Consider the following 20,753-nt stretch of genomic DNA (forward strand, 5'->3'; position numbering starts at 1 on the left):
GCTGGCCTCGTCGGGCCGAACGGACTTGGAAATATTTCTGGCGAATCGGAAATTCTTCTGGAGAATTGCGCACTAAGTGTCATTTTGGGCGGGTTGTTTCTCACCAGCGTTTTGGCAGAGATCCACACTGCTATTCAACCACACTTTTTTTGAGCCTTGTGGAGTTTCTCTCCAGTCAAGCCCATACTTCAAAATGTTTTCACCACTTGAAGGCTTCACTTATGGGTGAGACTGGCTCCTCGGAGATGGGGTCGCCAAATGTGCTTCAATCTTTAAGTGAGCGTGAGCCCCCTCCCACCCACCAGCAACGGCACGCCCCGGACAGATGGACATTACCCCACCCCCTAAGTGAGGACATGCTGCTATTGGGTCGCTGATGACCCCCTCCCTTTTCAGGTCTCCGCACCCCCCCTTCTAGAACCCCCAACCTTTGAGGCTCCTTAGTATCCACCCTTCACCTCCCCGTGCTTCATACCCCCCATTCCTTCTTCCATGGGCATGGCCGTCTCAGGTCCAGACCATTGGCAGTGCCAGCCTGGCACCACAGCACACTGGCAGTGCCCCCCAGACAGTGCCCCCCAAAAAAACCTCCCCTCAGTAACCTCAACCAAACACCGCACTTTGGCCCCCCCTCCCCCTTAACAGCTGACGGTAACCAGCTCCTTGATACCAAACCCCATCACTTGTGGAACCCCTCACTCACTCCCCTCAAAGCAAATTTCACCTTTTCCAAATACAAAAACTCCAAGATCCCCCAGCTACGCTGAGACACAGGGTGGAGCAACTGATCTCCACCCCAACAGGACCCACCTGTGAGTGATCAGCAAGGCGAAGGCTAAAACATCTGCCCCCACTCCCAGCTGCAGCCGACACCCCAAATATGGCTCCCAAGAGGACTGGGCCCAAATGCACATGCAAGACTGCTGACATGGTGCTGAAGAACGAGCTCTACAATTTCTTCAGGCAGGACCAGAATGCATGCATGTGATTGGCCAGGCCCCTTCCACACCACTCAAGTATCCGCCATGCCTTCAAACGTCTCATCCTCAACTTAGTCAGGTGCGCTCTATGTACTACCTTTAGCTGTATCAGTCCCAGCCTCGCATTGAGGCATTCCTCCTTCGCAGCACCTCACGTAACCCTCCTCGCCCACGCACTCCAACCCCAGTTCCCTCTCCCACTTGGCCATATCCTCCTCCAAAATCCCCCCATAAATCAAGATGAGCCCCGACAGCACCCCCTCCAACGAGGAGGGTGGTGCCACCAGAAAAACTTTTTTGCGAAATCCCACACATGCATATACCTGAAAAGCTCCCACGGGATCCCAAACTTGCAAACCACCCTTCTAGAAATTGATCCTTCATTTCCATCACCCCTCGTTCCTCCCATCCCTGAAACCTTGCTGGCTCAAACCCATGGTTCTCTCAAATCGACACAACTTCAAGCCCACCCCCAACCTAATGTACCACTGAAATTGCCTCCATATCTTCAACGTAGCTACCACCACCAGACTCCTTGAATAATTCCATGCGGCAAATGGAAGTAGTGCCGTTGCAAGCACCTGTAAACCCAACCCCTTAGAAGAGCCTGCCTCCAGCTCCCTGCTTCAGCCCCACACCTTCTCCACCCAATAATACGTCAGGTTTGGAAGTGCCAGGCCCCCTGTCGCGCTCTCTGAAGCACCATCCTCCTAATCCTTGCCACCTTACCTGCCCACACAAACGACAATGAACCGTTTCACCCCCAAAAAAAATGTTTTGGCAAAGGCTGGTAGGCACCGAAATATTCATCTTAACTACCTGCACCGGCCTACCAACGATAGTGGAAGGCTATCCTATCTCAACAAGTCTGCTTTGACCCATACCCACTCCCAAGTACCTAAAGTGGGTAATTGCCACCCAAAATGGCAACCCACCAAACCTACTCCCACCCCCAGACATCACAAAACACTCACTTTTCCAAATTTATATCCTGAAAAAGCTGTCTTATGTCTTCCCGGCAAGAGCTTGGGTTGGAGATATACAACAGATCAGCGTACACCCTATGCTCCAACTCCGCCTGCCCCCCCCACTTTCCCCTTCAATTTATGGCCAAGGGCTCAATCACCAGGGCAGAGAGGGGTGGGGGGGGGGGAGGAGGAAAGAGGAGAACGACGACAAGAGGCATCCCTGCCTTGTTCCCATGTAACAGAAAGTATCTTGAATTCACCTCATTCGTGTGCACACTCGCCTTAGGTTAGATTCCGGCTTGGGTCACTGTCTGTGCGGAGTCTGCACGTCCTCCCCGTGTGTGCGTGGGTTTCCTCCGGCTGCTCCGGTTTCCTCCCAGTCCAAAGATGTGCAGGTTAGGTGGATTGGCCATGATAAATTGCCCTTAGTGTTGGGTGGGGTTACTGGGTTATGGGGATAGGGTGGAGCTGTTGACCTTGGGTCGTGTGCTCTTTTCCAAGAGCTGGTAGACTCGATGGGCCGAATGGCCTCCTTCTGCACTGTAAAGTCTATGAAATGATTTGGTTCTTAGAGCACAAACTTGTGCCCACTCCCAAATCTCTCCAACACAGCAAATAAATAGCTCCACGCCACACAATAAAACACCTGCTTCGCATCTACGCCACCACCTCCAGCTCACTCCCTTCGACAACAACTGCCCGCCTTTTACAAACCCCATCTAATCCTCCCCAATCACCTTCAGCAGGCACATCTCTAACCTCAGTGTCAGCATCTTAGCCAAAATCTTGGCACCCACATATTGGCCTTTATGACCCACACTCCATCAGGTCCATTTTTTCCCCCAATTAAGGGGCGTTTTAGCACGACCAATCCACCTACCCTGCACATCTTTGGGTTGTGGGGGTGACACATGCAGATATGGGGAGAATGTGCAAACTCCACAGTGACCTGGGATCAAACCCAGGTCTTCGCCATGAAGCAGCACTGCTAACCACTGCACTGCCTATCCAAAAACATTTTATAAAACTCCACCAGGAAGGGCGACACGAAGCATTGTGGTTAGCACAGTTGCCTACAGGACTGAGGACCCAGATTTGAATCCCAGCCGTAGGTCACTGTCCGTGTGGAGTTTGCACATTCCCCACGGCATACTCCCCGGCGACACTGATTTTCGGTGCCCAGAGAATCGCCAAACTCTATTACGGCATCAAACTGGATTCTCTGCCCTGGCGCCAGCTGCAATTTCGGCATCGGGGTGCGGAGAATCCAACCCAATATTTTTCACTTTCTTATTGAGCCACAGATGATGCACCTTTGCAAAATAGCGTTTCTTCATCACGGTGATAAATCAATGCAGAGAACTAATATCTTTGTTTGTCACTGCATCTTCACCTGTCCTGCCTTTTATTTTTATAAATTGCCCCTTAATTGGTGAAACATGATTGGGTACTCTAAATTTAAATTTAGAGTACCCAATTCATTTTTTCCCAATTAAGGGGCAATTTGGCATGGCTAATCCACCTAGCCAGCACATCTTTGGGTTGTGGGAGAGAAACCCATGCAAACACAGGGAGTATGTGCAAATCCACATGACAGCGGCTCAGAGCCAGGATCGAACCTGGGACCTCAGCGCAGTGATGCAGCAATGCTAACCACTGCGCCGAGGGTTGTCCTACCTTTTAACCCAGTCCACTTAAATTAACTCTGCTTTCAAACGCTTGTAACATTTTTTTTTCCAAACCCTTGTAACATTTTTTTTTTTTTTTTTAATGACATACACAATTAGAAGCGTAAATGGTCACATTTTATTGAAATTGGGCAATGCTATTTGCAATTACAATTAGTTCAGTTCAGCTGCCCACAATCCAGAGATGCAAATACAATTAGTTCAGCTGCCCACAATCAGAGATGGCAATTTTCTTGCTGGTTTTGCCACTTTGGCTTCCATATTTTTCCATTTTCTTCACAATATCCATCCCGTCTGTCACTTTGCCAAACACAACATGTTTTCCATCCAACCTACAAGATTCAACAACAGACATTAGGTGACCATTGAAAGCTGCAGTGAAAAGTTAAGAGATATTAAGATTGCATTTACCATGCAGTTTTCACGGTGCAGAGAAAGAACTGGGATCCATTTGTATTTGGCCCAGCATTAGCCATGGACAGGATACCTGTGAACAGCAAGATAACAAGAAATAAGCATTCCATAAGTGTTCAGTTTCCTCCCCTGTATAATTTGCATTTATATTAGTGTCTTAAGAGTTAATGAAATGTTAAAACACATTTCTGGCTATGGGAGGGTGGAAACATGAAGGTCTAGTAAGTAGTCGGTTGAATGTGGATAATCAGTCACAGATAGATAAGAGTGATTAGAAGTGTAAATAGATGACACTAGACTGCAGGTTCAGAACATCAAAGGTCGGTTAGTTGTGAAGGTAAGTAGCTTGAAGTGGATATGAGCAGAGCCAAGATGGGGTGCCATTGGGAAGGATGAATGGAAATTTAAATGAAGATAAAATTACATCCAGAAATATTGGGCTTTATACAAGATAGAGTTTTTTTTTTAAAAAACCCTCAAGAGGAAACATTTCTCCTCACTTCTGTCAGGGAGACCTCTTATTTATTCTTACAAGAGTCTCCCCTAGTTCTGGTCTTCCACACAAGTAAAAACATCCTCCCAGTATCCACCCTATCAAATTCCCTCAGGATCTGATATCTTTCAATAAGATCACTACTTGAACTTCAACGAGCATATGCCCAAATTCTAACATAAGATCCTCAGCCCAGGAAGGAGTCAACTGAAATTATCCGAACTGCTGCTACAATTATTTTTTTCAAACAATAATAATCTTTTAGTGTCACAGGTAGGCTTACATTAACACTGCATTACAATGAAGTTACTGTGAAAATAAAGAAACCAAAACTGTACATGGTACAATATTCCAGACGTGATCCCACCAAGACCCTGAGCAGCTGCAGTAAAACTTGCTTTTATAGCCTGAATAAACACGAACATTAAAATTATAAATGCCTCAATAAAATATTTTCTAAAAAAAAAGCACCAACATTCCATTTGCAATCCTAATCACTGGTTTACTGCATACCAACGTTTCCAGATTTATGTACCAGGATACTCAAATCCCTCTGTACCACAAGAGTTCTGCAATCTCTCTATACTTACATAGTATGCTGCTTTTATGTTCTCCAAGACATAGTATGCTGCTTTTATGTTCTTCCCAAGGTGAACAAGTTCAGTTTCCCATATTACAATCTACCAAGCATTTGTCCACCCACTTAACCAGTCTATAACCCTTTACCATGTCTTGACAACTTACCTTCCTGCACTGATCTCTATGGCACTTCACAAGTTAGTTTTCCAACCGGAATTATCCCTGCACTGTTTCCTGTTATTCCTTTATCCGTGCTACACTTTGTAATCCAATCTCATGTAGTAACCTTTAATGTGACACCTTCTCAAATGCCTTTTGCATAGCCAAGAACACCACACCTACATGTTCCCCTATATCCACCTGGATTGTTACTTCCATAGAATCCCTACAGTGCAGGAGGCCATTTGGTCCACCAGGTCTGTATTGACGTCTGAAAGAGCAGCTTACCTAGGCGCAATCCCCGACCCTATCCCCGTAACCAAATCTAGGAGCAATTTAGCATAGCCAATCCACCTAACCTGCACATCTTTGGACTGTGGGAGGAAACCAGAGCAAACCCACAGTCACCAGAGGTCATAAACGAACCAGTGTCTCTGGCGTGGCGAAGGCAGCAGTGCTAAGCACTGCCACCCACTTCAAAAACTCAATTAAACATAATTTCCCTTGAACAAAGCCATGCTGTCACTGTTCAATCAAATTATTGATAAGCAGTCGTAAACCCATACATCTCCCTTCAAACAGAATGCGAAATTGAGCTCCTTTATACAAGGGCATTGATTTATCCTGGCTCGTTGTACACTACCAGATCCCCATTCAATTATTTCACCCAGTATATGATGCTTCCATGCCTTGCACTCACTACTGAACAAATAAATGCCTCAAAACAACCTGTGAGCCAAGCCTCACCCAAGAGTATATTTCCCCTTCCCCACCACGTCTCTCCATAGCAATCAAAAGTTGGACCCACCAGAAAAAACCCTCCTTTCCCTCTGAGCATGCTATTGTCAATATACGAGCCCCTCATCTAAGCACAATCCCATAACTGTTGGGAGAAGAAAATCTCCGTCATCCTCAACTCCCCACTCTTCCTCCCTCTTCTCTTTCCTTTCCCCGAATGCCACTCTTTCCTCCCCCACCCGAACCACATTCCTTTGAATCCTCCCTATCCCCATCACTTTTTCCACAATCTCCCTCTAAAAAACAATGATACAAAACACAACAAGCACTCCACAAAGATCCATTAATATTCCACAAAAGGGGACTTCTGGTGGCAACCATGGTGTGAGTGGTCGCATATTTGGTAGCTCCCGCTCGTGGTGGACCTTGCCCCCCGATGTACAGTGGCTTTGATTGACCAAAAATAAACTGAAGTAGAGAAGGATTCCCCACCAGTGTATGGATTCATGGACCAGAAGTGGTCTGAAAAGAGAGCGTTGATCGAAGACAGGGGTGGAGCCTGTGACACAGGGCAATATGGCAAAAGGTGAGGGACCGAAGCTGCCGGCCCAGTAGTCGGAGCAACTGGTGGACTGTCTCCAAGAGAAATTTGCTCAGCAGAGAAAGGAATATCTGGATCCAATTAAGGCAGGGATTGAATGTGTGGAGCAGAGACTGGAAATCCAGGACCAGACGATCCAGAAGGTGGAAGAAATGAAATGATTCGGTGGCTGAGCGCGACGACCAGCTAGCCACGATGGCAGTGGAGATGGTGCTGATGAAGGACCACCAGAAGAGGTTGCAAGATAAAGTGGAGGATCTGGAGAACAGATCGCGTAGACAGAGCCAGAGGATCGTTGGCCTGCCGAAGGGCAGAGAGGGATCGGACACGGGTGCATATGTGGCACGTATGTTCAAGAAGTTGCCTTTGCTCGGCCCTTGGGCAGTGGACAGGGCGTACATGAGGACGCCGCTGAGGAATGAGCTGCCCAGGGCGATGGTGGTACGAATGCACCGGTTCTTAGACAAGGAACAAATCTTGAGGTGGGCCAGGCAGACAAGGAGCTGTTTCTGGGAAGGCAACGAACTGCATGTCTATCAAGACCTGGGTGTGGAACTGGCCAAAAGAAGGGAGTTTTAACAAAGTGAAATTGGCCCTCTTTAAGAAGGGGGTGAATAACTTTAGCAATTACTATTGGGCGGCAAATATAGCCATGATTAGGAAGTGGGTGGTGAGCTGGGGAGGTCGGTGTGGGAGCATCATGTAAGGGCACGAGTCTGGGGGCATTGGTAATGGCACCTCTTGCCGTTCCCACCAGCACAGTACTCCACCAACCTGATGGTGGTGGCAGCCCTGAGAGTCTGGGGGCAATGGAGGAAACATGTGGGAGCAGAGGGAGCATCGGTTTGATCTCCAATCTGCAATAATCATTGGTTTGCCCCGGGGAGGCTGGATGGAGGGTTTCGGAGATGGCAAAGAGCAGGGATTGAGAGGGTGGGAGATCAGTTCATACAGGGGTGCTTTCTCAGCCTGCAGGAGTTGGAGGAGAAATTTGAATTGATGGGAGGGAATGAGTTTTAGGTACCTGCAGGCATGGGACTTCTTAGGCAGGCAGGTCTCAACCTTTCTGCTCCTACCACTTGTTATGGGCCAGGGTTAAGAGAACCCCAAAGTGTATCATGGAGTTCACCTGACCCACAGTGGTATGGGGAGCACACGGCCCACTCTACAGGTGTGGTACAGCAGAAATGGAAACGTTTTTTTTTTTTTTTTTAAGCGAAACAATGTTTATTCTATGAACTCAAGTTAACCTTTTTAAAACAGTGACCATCTTAGCAACCATTAATTCAAATACAACCCCCAAAGAATACAACACTAAGTAATCCTTAAGCTGTCCTTTTAACATCCATAAAACTTTTTTAAAAACCTTTAAACAGAAGCACATCAGGTTAAAGTCACGACTGAGAGCAGTTACTGCAGCTATCCAGCTCTGAAAACGAAACTAAAACACACCCTGCAGCAAACAGCCTAAACACTGCAGTAATAAATACCCATTTCTTAAAGGTACTCACTACATATATTTATATACACACCCATTTCTTCAAGGTACATTTCTTAAAAGGTACTCTCACATGACACCAAGGGAGATACAGGACAGGGTTAGTTTCCAGAGTATGGGTGGGAGGGGGAAGGGTTTTGGACATCTATAAAGAACTCATGGGGTCAGAGGAAATGCAAATGGGAAGAGGAGCTAGGAGGGAGATAGAGGATGGGTTCTGGGCAGATGCATTGATTAGAGTCAACGCGTTCACATCATGCGCCAGGCTCAGCCTGATACAATTTAAAGTCGTTCACCGGGCACACATGACAGTGCCTGGATGAGCAGGTTCTTTGGGATAGAAGACGGGTGTGCAAGGTGTGGGAGGACCAGCAAACCATGTTCATATGTTCTGGGATTCGGAGGATTCTGGCAGGGGTTTGCAGATATCTTGTCCCAAGGTGTTAAAAACAAGGGTGGCACTGAGTCCAGAGGTGGCGATTTTCGGAGTGTCGGAGGATCCGGAAATCCAGGAGGAGAAAGAGGCAGGCGTTCTGACCTTTGCCTCCCTGGTAGCCTGGAGATAGATACTAATAGCTTGGAGGGACTCAAAGCCCCCGAAGTCAGAGACCTGGCTCACTGACATGGTTAGCTTTCTCTGTCTGGAGAAAATCAAGTTCACCCCGAGAGGGTCAATGTCAGGGTTCTTCCAGAGGTGGCAGCCATTAGTCAACGTCTTTAGAGAAAATTAACCGTCAGCAGAGAACATAGAACAGTACAGCACAGAACAGGCCCTTTGGCCCTCGATGTTGTGCCGAACATTGTCCGAAACCAAGATCAAGCTATCCCACTCCCTGTCATTCTGGAAGGTTTTTTTTAAGCTTAGATTATTGTGCAAGAAAGGAGAGACCTGTGAGGGAGGAAGACGGCCGTTGCACTATGTTTATATTTGTATGTACACGGTTTCTTCTGTTGTTACAAAATAACAAATACCTCAATAAAATGTTTTGTATATTTAAAAAAAGGGGGTGAAGTTTGGTATGTTGCACCCAGCACATTTGTGGGTTACTTAGGAGAGCCAGGAACTTTACTTCCGAACACCAGATGAGGCAATGAACTTTGTCAAGGACAGGGGACTGGCAGATGATGGATGTTTTCCCATTTACCCTTTAGCTCATCTATCTGGGTTTCCTCCCACTCCACAAGCTTTGTAGATATCCAAAACCTTCCCCTCCCCGTTCTAGAAATTACCCTGTCCTGTATCCCCTGTGGCAGGAGCGGAAAGGTCGAAACCTGCCTTCGCACAGAATCCCTTCTCTATCAAAACCCATTCCTTCCCGGCAATTCAAACTTCTCCTCCAAACAGGGAAAGCTCCCATCAATAAATCGATCTCCCATCCTCTCAATCCCTGTTCTCTGCCATCTCCGAAACCTCCCCGTAACAAACCGGTGATTATCACTAATTGGAGCCCACACCGATGCTCCCCCCATTCTCATATGCTTCCTCCACTGCCCCCAGACTCTCAGGGTTGCCACTATCACTGGCTTGTGGAATACCAGGCCGAAGAGAACGGCAGAGGAGCCGTTACCAATGCCCCCAAACCTGTGTCCTTACATGATGCAGCCTCTACTCGCTCCCGTTCCCACACCGATTCCCCCACCCACTACCTGATCGTGGCTATATTTGCCACCCAGTAGTTACTAAAGTTAGGCAGTGCCAGCCCACCTATCCCTCGACTCTGCTCCAGCAGCACTTTCTTTACTCGCAGGGTTTTACCCGCCCACACAAAACCAGAGATCATCCTATTCACCAGTTTAAAAAAAGACATTTGGTATAAAAATAGGGAGGCACTGGAGAACAAGCAAATCTCAGGAGGACCGTCATTTTCAAGGTCTGTACCCTCCCCGCCAGTGACAGTGGGAGCATGTACCACCTCCGGAAGTCCTCCATCATTTGTTCAACTAGCTGGGTCAAATTTAAGTTATGTAGCTGCTCCCATCCCCGTGCCACCTGAATTCCCAAATAGCAGAAATTCCCCCCACCACTCTGAACAGCAGCTGCCTCAATCTCCTATCCTGTCCCCTCGCCTGGATCACAAACATCTCACTATTACCCATATTTAATTTGTACCTGAAAACCAGCCAAATTCCCCCAAGATCCACATAATCTCTCCGCCCCCCCCCCCGCCAAACAGGTCGGAAATATATAGGAGCAGGTTGCCTGCATATAGTGAGACCCTATGTTCCACCACCCCCACCCCCCCTCCCTGGGCTATCCCCTTCCATTCCTTTGATGCTCTTAGCACCATCACCAGTGGCTCTATGGCCAAAGCAAACAACAATGGAGAGAGGACATCCTTGCCTTGCCCCCCGGTGTAGTCCGACGTCAGCCGATTCGTCCGTACACCCGCCACCAGTGCCTGGTACAGCAACCAAACCCAGTCAATAAAGCCCTGCCCAAACATGAACCTTCCCAACACCTCTCAAATAATTCCACCCCACCCGGTCGGAGGCCTTTTCCGCATCCATAGCGACCACTACCTCCATCTCCCTCATAGGGCATCATGATCACATTTAAGAGCCTTCTAACGTTGGCCGTTAGCTGCCCAGTCTGGTCTTCCCCTCTCACCTCCGTGTCAGAAGATCCGGGAGTCCAGGGGGCGAGAGAGGCTGACGTTGTGGCCTTTGCCTCCTTGGTAGCCCAGAGACAGATATTGTTAGCATGGAGGGACTCGAAGCCCCCAAAATCAGAGGTTTGGGTTAGCGACATGGCTGGGTTTCTCAGACTTGAGAAAATTAAGTTCGCCCCAAGAGGGTCAACTTTGGGGTTCACCTGGAGGTGGCAGCCATTTATCAACTTCTTCAGGGAAAGCTAAACTGTCAGCAGAGGCAATAAGGGGGGGGGAGGGGGAAAGAAAGAGAGTTTGGCTACTTTGTTTAGGATAGGCAGCATTAGAGAGATTTTTTTGCACTAGGTTTATATTTGTACCGTTTATGGTTATAAAATTATAAATGCCTTAATAAAATGTTTTATTAAAAAAAAGCAGGTCTCATTTGAAGTAGGGAGCATAGTGGCAGACGTGGGTGGGGAGGGGTCTAAGCATAGTGGCAGACGTGGGTGGGGAGGGGTCTAGGTACGTTATGGTGAGTGGGAAGCTGGAGGGGCTGCCAGTGGTATTAGTGAACATCTATGCACCAAACTGGGATGACGCGGAGTTTATGGGGCAGGTGTTAGGGAAGATTTCGAACCTGGATTTGCATAGGCTGATCATGGGGGGGGGGGCTTTAATACGGTTATAGATCAGAGACTGGATCGGGTGAGTTAGAGGACAGGGAGGGTGCCAGCCACGGCAAGGGAGCTGAAGGGGTTTATTTAACAGATGGGAGGGGTAGATCCATGGAGGTTTTAGCCACCCGGATGGACTGAGTCCCCAAAATCAGGGGCGGGGTTAGCGACATGGCTAGGTTTCTCAGGCTTGCCCCAAGAGGATAAATGTTCGTCCGGAGGTGGCAGCCGTTTATCAACTTCTTTGGGGAAAACTAAACTGTTCACATACAATAGGGGGCAGTCGGTGGAATTAGGCTAGCTTAGGCAAGATCAGTGAGAGGAGCTGGGGAATTGTGTATAAGTCATGTTGGCTGGGTATGGTTGTTGGTTGGGGGGGGGGGGGTTATTTACTGAGTTATGTTTACATTTGTATTTGTTGTTAGAAAATCATAAATGCCTTAATAAAATGTTTTGGGGAAAAAAATGTTCCACAAAAGAACTTATTTCATGATTTCAAACAAACTGCTCCTTAGGACTAGGAAGACATGCAGAGCAGCCCTCCCACACTGAACATCACAGCCATTTGGATCCAATCTCCCTGCCCTTATAATTGTCCAATTCATGCATCTGACCACCACGCCCCCCCAACAAACATCCTCAAAATACTCCTTTCCCACCCCAACCACGAAAAAAACGACTTACCAGGTCCTGTGTGCGTCAGTTTGAAATTCTCATCCTTAAACTTTTCACCGTAGATGGACTTCCCACCAGTGCCATCGTGCTTGGTGAAGTCACCACCCTGAACAATTGAAAGTTGAACAGGTAATGTAGTCATTTACTCAAACAGGTGAAGAGATATTCCCAACTAGATCTAAAATAACATTGCTTATTTACCTGGCACATGAAATCAGGAATGACTCTGTGGAATATCGAGCCCTTGTAACCAAACCCCTTCTCACCAGTGCACAATGCACGGAAATTTTCTGCAACAAAGTCATTCAGATTAAGAGCTCACCTTTAAACAACGTAGAAATTCCTCATCTCAGCACAGTTTAGTTTCTGGGACTTACCTGCAGTTTTTGGAACCACATCGGCATGGAGCTGAAAGAGATAAGCCATGCACAACATCAGCGTATCCATGAGCTTTCCAAACAATCATTTTTCTAACATTACAAAAGAACAAGTTCCATCCAGAGCAACATATACAAGATTGTCGATTGTAGGATACAATTAATTACTGGAATTCTGATCAATGAAGTATCTAACCTAATAGGGATTTTAAAATTTTAATTTGTAGAAAAACATCAAAACTTTCAGGCTTTCATGCAAATACTAGCAGTCTGTGGTGTGTCTCTCCAATAATCTCTCAGTCACATGGCTGACCAGGAACCTCTCCAGCTCTTAAAACTTGCCATGTGTATGTGTTGCAGACTGGTGCAAAAGGTGAAGTCACACGGGATCAGAGGTGAGCAAGCAAAATGGATACAGAACTGGCTAGGTCATAGAAGTCTTACAACACTAGGTTAAAATCCAACAGGTTTGTTTCAAATCACTAGCTCTCGGAGCACTGCTCCTTCCTCAGGTGAATGAAGCAGTGCTCCAAAAGCTAGTGATTTGAAACAAACCTGTTGGACTTTAACCTGGTGTTGTAAGACTTCTTACTGTGCTCACCCCAGTCCAACGCCAGCATCTCCACATCATAGGTCATAGAAGGCAGAGAGTAGCAATGGAAGGGTGCTTTTCTGATTGGAGGGCTGTGGTGTCTCGCTGGGACCGTTGCTGTTCGTAGTATACATAAATAATTTGGAGGAAAATGTAACTGGTCTGATTAGTAAGTTTGCAGACGACACAAAGGTTGGTGGAATTGTGGATAGTGATGAGGACAGGACGGTCAGAGGATACAGCAGGATTCAGATCGTTTGGAGACTTGAGCGGAGAGAAGGCAGATGGAGTTTAATCTGGACAAATGTGAGGTAATGCATTTTGAAAGGTCTAATACAGGTAGGGAATATACAGTGAATGGTAAAACTCTCAGTCAGAGAGATAGAACATACAGTGCAGAAGGAGGCCACTCGGCCCATCAAGTCTGCACCGACCCACTTAAGCCCTCACTTCCACCCTATCTCCATAACCCAATAACCCCTCCTAACCTTTTTGGACACTAAGGGCAATTTAGTATGGCCAATCCACCTAACCTGCATGTCGTTGGACTGTGGGAGGTTGGACTGTGGGAGGAAACCGGAGTACCCAGAGGAAACCCACGCAGGAACAGGGAGAACGTACAGACTCCACACAAACAGTGACCCAGCGGGTATCGAACCTGGGACCGTGGAGCTGTGAAGCCACAGTGCTACCGTGCAGCCCTGGTGTACAGGTCCACGAAAGGGGCAACACAGGTGAAGACGACATACAGCATGCTTGCCTTCATTGGCCAGGGCATGGAGTATAAAAATTGGCAAGTCATGTTGCAGCTGTATAGGACCTTAGTTAGGCCACACAGAGTATAGCATTCAATTCTGGTCGCCACACTACCAAAACGACGTCAAGGCTTTGGAGAGTGTGCAGAAGAGATTTACCAGGAAGTTGCCTGGTATGGCAGGCATTAGCTAGGAGAGGTTGAATAAACTCGGTTTGTTCTCACTGGAATGACAGGTTGAGGGGCGACCTGATAGAGGTCCACAAAAATATGAAATGAGGCTTTTTCCAAGGTAGAGGGATCAAGTACTAGGGGGCATAAGGAGATGTACAAGGCAAGTTTTCTTTGACAGTTTTAGTGGGTGCCTGGAACTGACTGCCAGAGGTGGTGGAAGCAGGGACGAGTGACATTTTTGGGGCATCTTGACAAACACATGAATAGGAAGGGAATAGAGGGATATGGACCCCGGAAGTGTAGAAGATTTTAGTTTAGACAGGAAGCATGGTCGGCACGGGCTTGTAGGGCCTAAGATACTGTTCCTGTCCTATACTTCTTTGTTCTTTGTATAGACCCCCACCCTTTCCCTCCCCAGCAACCCCAGTCATGCATCACCAGAATCGGGACTCCGCTCCATTTTGTGATATTATGGAGTTTGCAGAGAAATATCATTTTCCTTTTAAAATGGACACAATAGCCTTTAAAAATGGATGCTGAAAGCCACCAGTTACCCTGTACTGTGCTCGAGATTCCAGAAAGTTCCAAGTGGATTTCAGACACACATCCAGACGTGAAAAGACTTTTCAAATTCTGTTATCTCAGTTCACCTCACAGTCTGCAGGCAGCGTGAGCTTTAGGGCCCACTTCCTCTCAGTTATCCCTAGGCCCCCGTTTGAGAAATCTGTTAAGTATTTTGGGATGTTTTGCATAAAATTTACTACATGAAAGTTGGCTGTTTTTCCTTCTGTTCTTTTGCCTACCGATTTAAAAAATAAAATCTATTTATCTTGAAAATTATGAAAGATAATCGACCGGAAAAGGTTGACTCGGCTTCTGTCCACGTGGTGCTCCCAAGATGCTGACTATATCCAGTTTTAATTTGAAACATGTCCCCATTGATGCTGGGTTTTCACTAAAGGTTCCCGCGTCCACTCCCTACCAACTGGATCCAGATGTATATTCCTCGCTACGGAGTATTTCCAATTAGTTGTATAAAAGTTGTCCCCTCCCTTTGGCGAGTGCGTTTGTGCAAAACAGGAGTGAGCCTTGAAACTGCTCCGAGAGCGCAAAGTCCAGGAGCCAGACTCACCTCCATCACGATCCGGCCCAGGGGTTCACCGCCCGCAGAAACGTCCATGAAAACGCGGGGATTCGAAGCAGCCATCCTGATTGCTGAATAACGGGAAAGGATCTTCGTCTGTGTGCTGAGGGCGTGGGGGATCTTTGCAGCAATGCAGAAAGTATCCGGTTGCGCGCAGGAAGAAACCTGTCTGAGCGAATGGGAGACAAGCTACTTACCCCGCCTTTGCCAAAGGCAATGAATTGATTTCCTCGAACACTGGTATGGATTGGTTCATTTAACTAGTGGTCGTTTTATTTGCCCGCACTAATAGGATGACCAACGCCATTTTAGAAATACACTTACAAGAGCGATTTTAAAAAATGTGCTAAACATACAGCATACAGACTTCACAAAACAGTGTCTAGACAAAGGAAATTTTCTTGGCCTGCTAGCTAAACAAGGATAGATGGTTAAAGATAAATTAATGAGAGGACAACGTGTTCTATTCCGTCCATCGTTGGCCATAATAGACCTTTTATAGGATCTCACTACTCTAATAGGGCCAGAAAGGCAAAAAAATATATATTTTTGTGTATGTGTTTTGTTTTTTATTATTTTTTGGGCCATAATAGATCTGCTTGGAACTCTTGCCTATATACTAAGTAATGGAGTCTGCTAATTGTAGAGGCATTTTAATTAAAAATATTATTTCACGGAATGTGAGCGTCCCTGGCTAAGCCTGCAATTTAATTTTAATTTTAAAAAAATAAATTTACCCAATTCATTTTTTCCAATTAAGGGCAATTTAGCGTGACCAATCCATCTTGAGTGGCTGCAGCTGCTTTCTGTCTCTGTTGCTGAGTGCTGACTTGCTGCAAGAAGGAGGGAGGAAGAGGAGGGAGGGAGGAAGAGGAGGGAGGGAGGAAGAGGAGAGAAGGAGGGAGGGAAGGAGAAGGAGAGGGAGGGAAGGAGAAGGAGAAGGAGAAGGAGAGGGAGGGAAGGAGAAGGAAGGAGAAGGAGGGAAGGAGAAGGAGGGAGGGAAGGAGAAGGAGGGAGGGAGAGAAGGAGGGAGGGAAGGAGAAGGAGAGGGAGGGAAGGAGAAGGAGAAGGAGAGGGAGGGAAGGAGAAGGAGAGGGAGGGGAAGGAGAAGGAAGGAGAAGGAGGGAGGGAAGGAGAAGGAGGGAGGGAGAGAAGGAGGGAGGGAGAGAAGGAAGGAGGGAGGGGGAGAAGGAGGGAGGGGGAGAAGGAGGGAGGGGGAGAAGGAGGGAAGGAGGGAGGGAGGGAGAGAAGGAGGGAGGGAGGGAGAGAAGGAGGGAGGGAGGGAGAGAAGGAGGGAGGGAGGGAGAGAAGGAGGGAGGGAGGGAGAGAAGGAGGGAGGGAGGGAGAGAAGGAGGGAGGGAGAGAAGGAGGGAGGGAGGGAAGGAGAAGGAGGGAGGGAAGGAGAAGGAGGGAGGGAGGGAGAGAAGGAGAAGGAGGGAGAGAAGGAGGGAGGGAAGGAGAAGGAAAGGAGAAGGAGGGAGGGAAGGAGAAGGAGGGAGGGAAGGAGAAGGAGGGAGGGAAGGAGAAGGAGGGAGGGAGGGAGGGAAGGAGAAGGAGGGAGGGAGGGAGGAGGGAGGGAGAGAAGGAGGGAGGGAGAAGGAGGGAGGGAGGGAGGGAGGGAGAGAAGGAGGGAGGGAGAAGGAGGGAGGGAGAAGGAGGGAGGGAGTGAAGGAGGGAGGGGAGGGAGTGAAGGAGGGAGGGGAGGGAGTGAAGGAGGGAGGGGAGGGAGTGAAGGAGGGAGGGAAGGAGAAGGAGGGAGGGAGAGAAGGAGGGAAGGAGAAGGAGGGAGGGAGGGAAGGAGAAGGAGGGAGGGAGAGAAGGAGGGAAGGAGAAGGAGAAGGAGGGAAGGAGAAGGAGGGGGAGAAGGAGGGGGAGAAGGAGGGAGGGAAGGAGAAGGAGGGAGGGAGGGAAGGGGAAGGAGAAGGAGGGAGGGAAGGAGAAGGAAGGAGAAGGAGGGAGGGAGGGAAGGAGAGGGAGGGAGGGAAGGAGAGGGAGGGAGGGGAGAGGGAGGGAAGGAGAAGGAGGGAGGGAAGGAGAAGGAGGGAGGGAAGGAGGGAGGGAAGGAGAGGGAGGGAGGGAAGGAGAAGGAGGGAGGGAAGGAGAAGGAGGGAGGGAGGGAAGGAGGGAGGGAGGGAGGGAGAGAAGGAGGGAGGGAAGGAGAAGGAGGGAGGGAAGGAGAAGGAGGGAGGGAAGGAGAAGGAGGGAGGGAGGGAAGGAGAGAAGGAGGGAGGGAAGGAGAAGGAGGGGAGGAGGGAAGGAGAAGGAGGGAGGGAGGGAAGGAGAAGGAGGGAGGGAAGGAGAAGGAGGGAGGGAAGGAGAAGGAGGGAGGGAAGGAGAAGGAGGGAGGGAAGGAGAAGGAGGGAGGGAGGGAAGGAGAGAAGGAGGGAGGGAGAGAAGGAGGGAGGGAAGGAGAAGGAGGGAGGGAAGGAGAAGGAGGGAGGGAGGGAAGGAGAAGGAGGAGGGAGGGAAGGAGAAGGAGGGAGGGAAGGAGAAGGAGGGAGGGAGAGGAGGAGGGAGGGAAGGAGAAGGAGGGAGGGAGAGGAGGAGGGAGGGAAGGAGAAGGAGGGAGGAAGGGGAGGGAGGGAAGGAGAAGGAGGGAGGGAAGGGGAGGGAGGGAGAGAAGGAGGGAGGGAGAGAAGGAGGGAGGAGAGAAGGAGGAGGGAGAGAAGGAGGGAGGGAGAGAAGGAAGGAGGGAGAGAAGGAGGGAGGAAGGAGAAGGAGGGAAGGAGAGGGAGGAAGGGGAGGGAGGGAGAGAAGGAGGGAGGGAGAGAAGGAGGGAGGAGAGGAAGGAGGGAGGGAGAGAAGGAAGGAGGGAGAGAAGGAAGGAGAAGGAGGGAGGGAAGGAGGAGGGAAGGAGAAGGAGGGAGGGAGGAGAAGGAGGGAGGGAAGGAGAAGGAGGGAGGGAGGGAAGGAGAAGGAGGGAGGGAGGAAGGAGAAGGAGGGAAGGAGATGGAGGGAGGGAAGGAGAAGGAGGGAGGGAAGGAGGGAGGGAAGGAGAAGGAGGGAGGGAGGGAGAGAAGGAGGGAAGGGGAGGGAGGGGAGGGAAGGAGAAGGAGGGAGAGAAGGAGGGAATGAGAAGGAGGGAGGGGAGGGAGGGAGAAGGAGGGGGAGGGAGGGAGAAGGAGGGGGAGGGAGGGAGAAGGAGGGGGAGGGGAGAAGGGGGGAGGGGAGAAGGAGGGGAGAGGAAGGGGGGAGGAGAGGGAGGAAGGGAGGAAGGAGGGAGGGAGGAAGGAGAAGGGGAGGAGGAAGGAGAAGGAGGGAGGGAGGAAGGAGAAGGAGAGAGGGAGGAAGGAGAAGGAGGGAGGGGAGGAGGAGGGAGAAGGAGGGAGGGGAGAAGGAGGAAGGAGGGAGGGGAAGGAGAAGGAGGGAGGGAGGAGAGAGGGAGGAGGGAGGGAGGAGAGAGAGAGGGAGGGAGGGGGAGGGAGAGGAGGAGAGGGAGGGAGGGAGGAGGAAGGAAGGAGAGGGGGGGGAAAGAGGAGGGGGGGGGAAGAGGAGGAGGGGGGGGGAAAGAGGAGGAGGGGGGGGGAAAGAGGAGGAGGGGGGGGGAAGAGGAGGGGGGGGGAAAGAGGAGGGGGGGGGAAAGAGGAGGGGGGGGAAGAGGAGGAGGGGGGGAAAGAGGAGGAGGGGGGGGAAAGAGGAGGAGGGGGGGGAAAGAGGAGGAGGGGGGGGAAAGAGGAGGGAGGGGGAAGAGGAGGGGGGGGGAAGAGGAGGGGGGGGGAAGAGGAGGAGGGGGGGGAAGAGGAGGGGGGGAAGAGGAGGAGGGGGGGAAGAGGAGGGGGGGAAGAGGAGGAGGGGGGGGAAGAGGAGGAGGGGGAAAGAGGAGGGGGGGGAAGAGGAGGAGGGGGGGGAAGAGGAGGAGGGGGAAAGAGGAGGGGGGGGAAGAGGAGGAGGGGGGGAAAGAGGAGGGGGGGAAAGAGGAGGAGGGGGGGGGAAAGAGGGGAGGGGGGGAAAGAGGGGGGGGGAGGGGAGGGGGGGAAAGAGGGGGGGGGAGGGAGGGGGGGAAAGAGGGGGGGGGAAAGAGGGGGGGGGGAAGAGGAGGAGGGGGGGGAAGAGGAGGAGGGGGGGGAAGAGGAGGAGGGGGGGGGAAAGAGGAGGAGGGGGAGGAGGAGGGGGGAAGAGGAGGAGGAGGGGGGAAGAGGAGGAGGGGGAGAAGAGGAGGAGGGGGAGAAGAGGAGGAGGGGGGGAAAGAGGAGGGGGGGAAGAGGAGGAGGGGGGGGAAAGAGGAGGGGGGGAAAGAGGAGGGGGGGAAAGTGGGGGGGAGGAAGAGGAGGGGGGGAAAGGGGGGGAAGAGGAGGAGGGGGGGGGAAAGAGGAGGGGGGGAAAGAGGAGGGGGGGGGGGAAGAGGAGGAGGGGGGGGAAAGAGGAGGAGGGGGAGGAGGAGGGGGGGAAGAGGAGAGGAGGGGGGGAAGAGGAGGAGGGGGGAGAAGAGGAGAGGGGGAGAAGAGGAGGAGGGGGGAAAGAGGAGGGGGGGGAAGAGGAGGAGGGGGGGGAAAGAGGAGGGGGGGGAAAGAGGAGAGGGGGAATGGGGGGGGAGGAGAGGAGGGGGGGAAAGGGGGAAGAGGAGGAGGGGGAAGAGGAGGGGGGAAAGAGGAGGGGGGGGAAAGAGGAGGGGGGGGAAAGAGGAGGGGGGGAAAGTGGGGGGGGAGGAAGAGGAGGGGGGGGAAGGGGGGAAGAGGAGGAGGGGGGGAAGAGGAGGGGGAAAGAGGGGGGGAAAGAGGAGGGGGGGGAAAGGGGGGGGAGGAAGAGGAGGGGGGAAAGGGGGGGGAGGAAAGAGGAGGGGGGGAAAGTGGGGGGGAGGAAGAGGAGGGGGGGAAGAGGAGGGGGGAAAGAGGGGGGGGAAGAGGAGGGGGGGGAGAAGAGGAGGGGGGGAAGAGGCGTGGGGGGGAGAAGAGGAGGGGGGAAGAGGGGGGGGGAGAAAGAGGAGGGGGGGGAGGAAGAGGAGGGAGGGGGGGAAAGAGGGAGGGGGGGGGAAAGAGGAGGGGGGGGAAAGAGGCGGGGGAGGAAAGAGGAGGAGGGGGAAAGGAGGGGGGAGGAAGAGGAGGAGGGGAGAGGAGAAAGGAGGGAGGGAGGAGAAGAGAGGGGGGGAAGGAGAGGAGGGAGGAGAAGAGAGGGAGGGAAGGAGAAAGAGGAGAGGGGGGAAGGAGAAGGAGGGAGGGGAGGAGAAGAGAGGGGAGGGGGAAGGAGAAGGAGAGGGGGGAAGGAGAGGAGAAGAGAGGGAGGGAAGGAGAAGGAGGGAGGGAAGGGAGAAGGAAGAGAAGGAGGAGGGAAGGAAAGAGGGAGGGAGAGAGGAGGGGGAGAAAGGAAGGAGGGAGGGGAGGAAGAGGAGGGGGGGAAGGAGGAGGGGAGAAGGAGGAAGAGGAGGGAGGGAGAAGGAGGGAGGGAGGGAGAGAAGGAGGGAGGGAGGAAGGAGGGAGGGAGGGAGAGAAGGAGGAGGGAGGGAAGAGAGGAGGGAGGGAGAGAAGGAGGAGGGAGGGAAGGAGAAGGAGGGAGGGAAGGAGAAGGAGGGAGGGAGGGAGAGAAGGAGAAGGAGGGAGAGAAGGAGGGAGGGAAGGAGAAGGAAAGGAGAAGGAGGAGGGAAGGAGAAGGAGGGAGGAAGGAGAAGGAGGGAGGGAAGGAGGGAGGGAGGGAGGGAAGGAGGGAGGAGGGAGGGAGGG

The 20,753-nt window shown here is 51.1% G+C and overlaps 1 protein-coding gene and 1 long non-coding RNA gene across 4 annotated transcripts in view; one reads left to right on the forward strand and one right to left on the reverse strand.

Moving 5' to 3' along the window:
* Positions 1 to 3,735: 3,735 nt before the first annotated feature.
* On the reverse strand, positions 3,736 to 15,284 carry LOC140403544 (peptidyl-prolyl cis-trans isomerase-like). Of its 3 annotated transcripts, none has more exons than XM_072491535.1 (6): positions 15,088 to 15,284; positions 12,436 to 12,466; positions 12,260 to 12,348; positions 12,068 to 12,164; positions 4,048 to 4,123; positions 3,736 to 3,968 (listed from the first exon to the last, which is right to left on the reverse strand). In XM_072491535.1, exons 1-6 carry the CDS (start codon positions 15,160 to 15,162, stop codon positions 3,833 to 3,835), a joined length of 504 nt encoding a protein of 167 aa, XP_072347636.1. In that variant the 5' UTR covers positions 15,163 to 15,284; the 3' UTR covers positions 3,736 to 3,832. The 3 variants fall into 3 exon arrangements, with proteins under 3 accessions (XP_072347636.1, XP_072347635.1, XP_072347637.1); XM_072491534.1 differs by lacking the exon at positions 15,088 to 15,284 and adding an exon at positions 14,811 to 14,909; XM_072491536.1 differs by lacking the exon at positions 15,088 to 15,284 and adding an exon at positions 14,509 to 14,515.
* The window catches only part of LOC140403548 (uncharacterized), a 41,543-nt gene continuing 35,996 nt past the window's right edge, over positions 15,207 to 20,753 (forward strand). The window contains exon 1 of the long non-coding RNA XR_011938346.1: positions 15,207 to 15,339. This is a non-coding gene — a long non-coding RNA (uncharacterized lncRNA). The remainder of the gene's footprint in view (positions 15,340 to 20,753) is intronic.

The sequence above is a fragment of the Scyliorhinus torazame genome, chromosome 28 (assembly GCF_047496885.1).
Source record: "Scyliorhinus torazame isolate Kashiwa2021f chromosome 28, sScyTor2.1, whole genome shotgun sequence".
In the NCBI taxonomy this organism is placed as follows: Eukaryota; Metazoa; Chordata; class Chondrichthyes; order Carcharhiniformes; family Scyliorhinidae; genus Scyliorhinus; species Scyliorhinus torazame.

Bases quoted from the DNA above. Each gene is read 5' to 3' on its own strand.
- LOC140403544 (XM_072491534.1), bottom strand. From the start codon at position 14,894: ATGGGGACATGTTTCAAATTAAAACTGGATATAGTCAGCATCTTGGGA. The intron at 12,349-12,435 runs GTAAGTCCCAGA...ACTTTGTTGCAG, and splicing joins TGTGGTTCCAAAAACTGCAG to AAAATTTCCGTGCATTGTGC. The intron at 3,969-4,047 runs GTAAATGCAATC...TGAATCTTGTAG, and splicing joins TGCACCGTGAAAACTGCATG to GTTGGATGGAAAACATGTTG.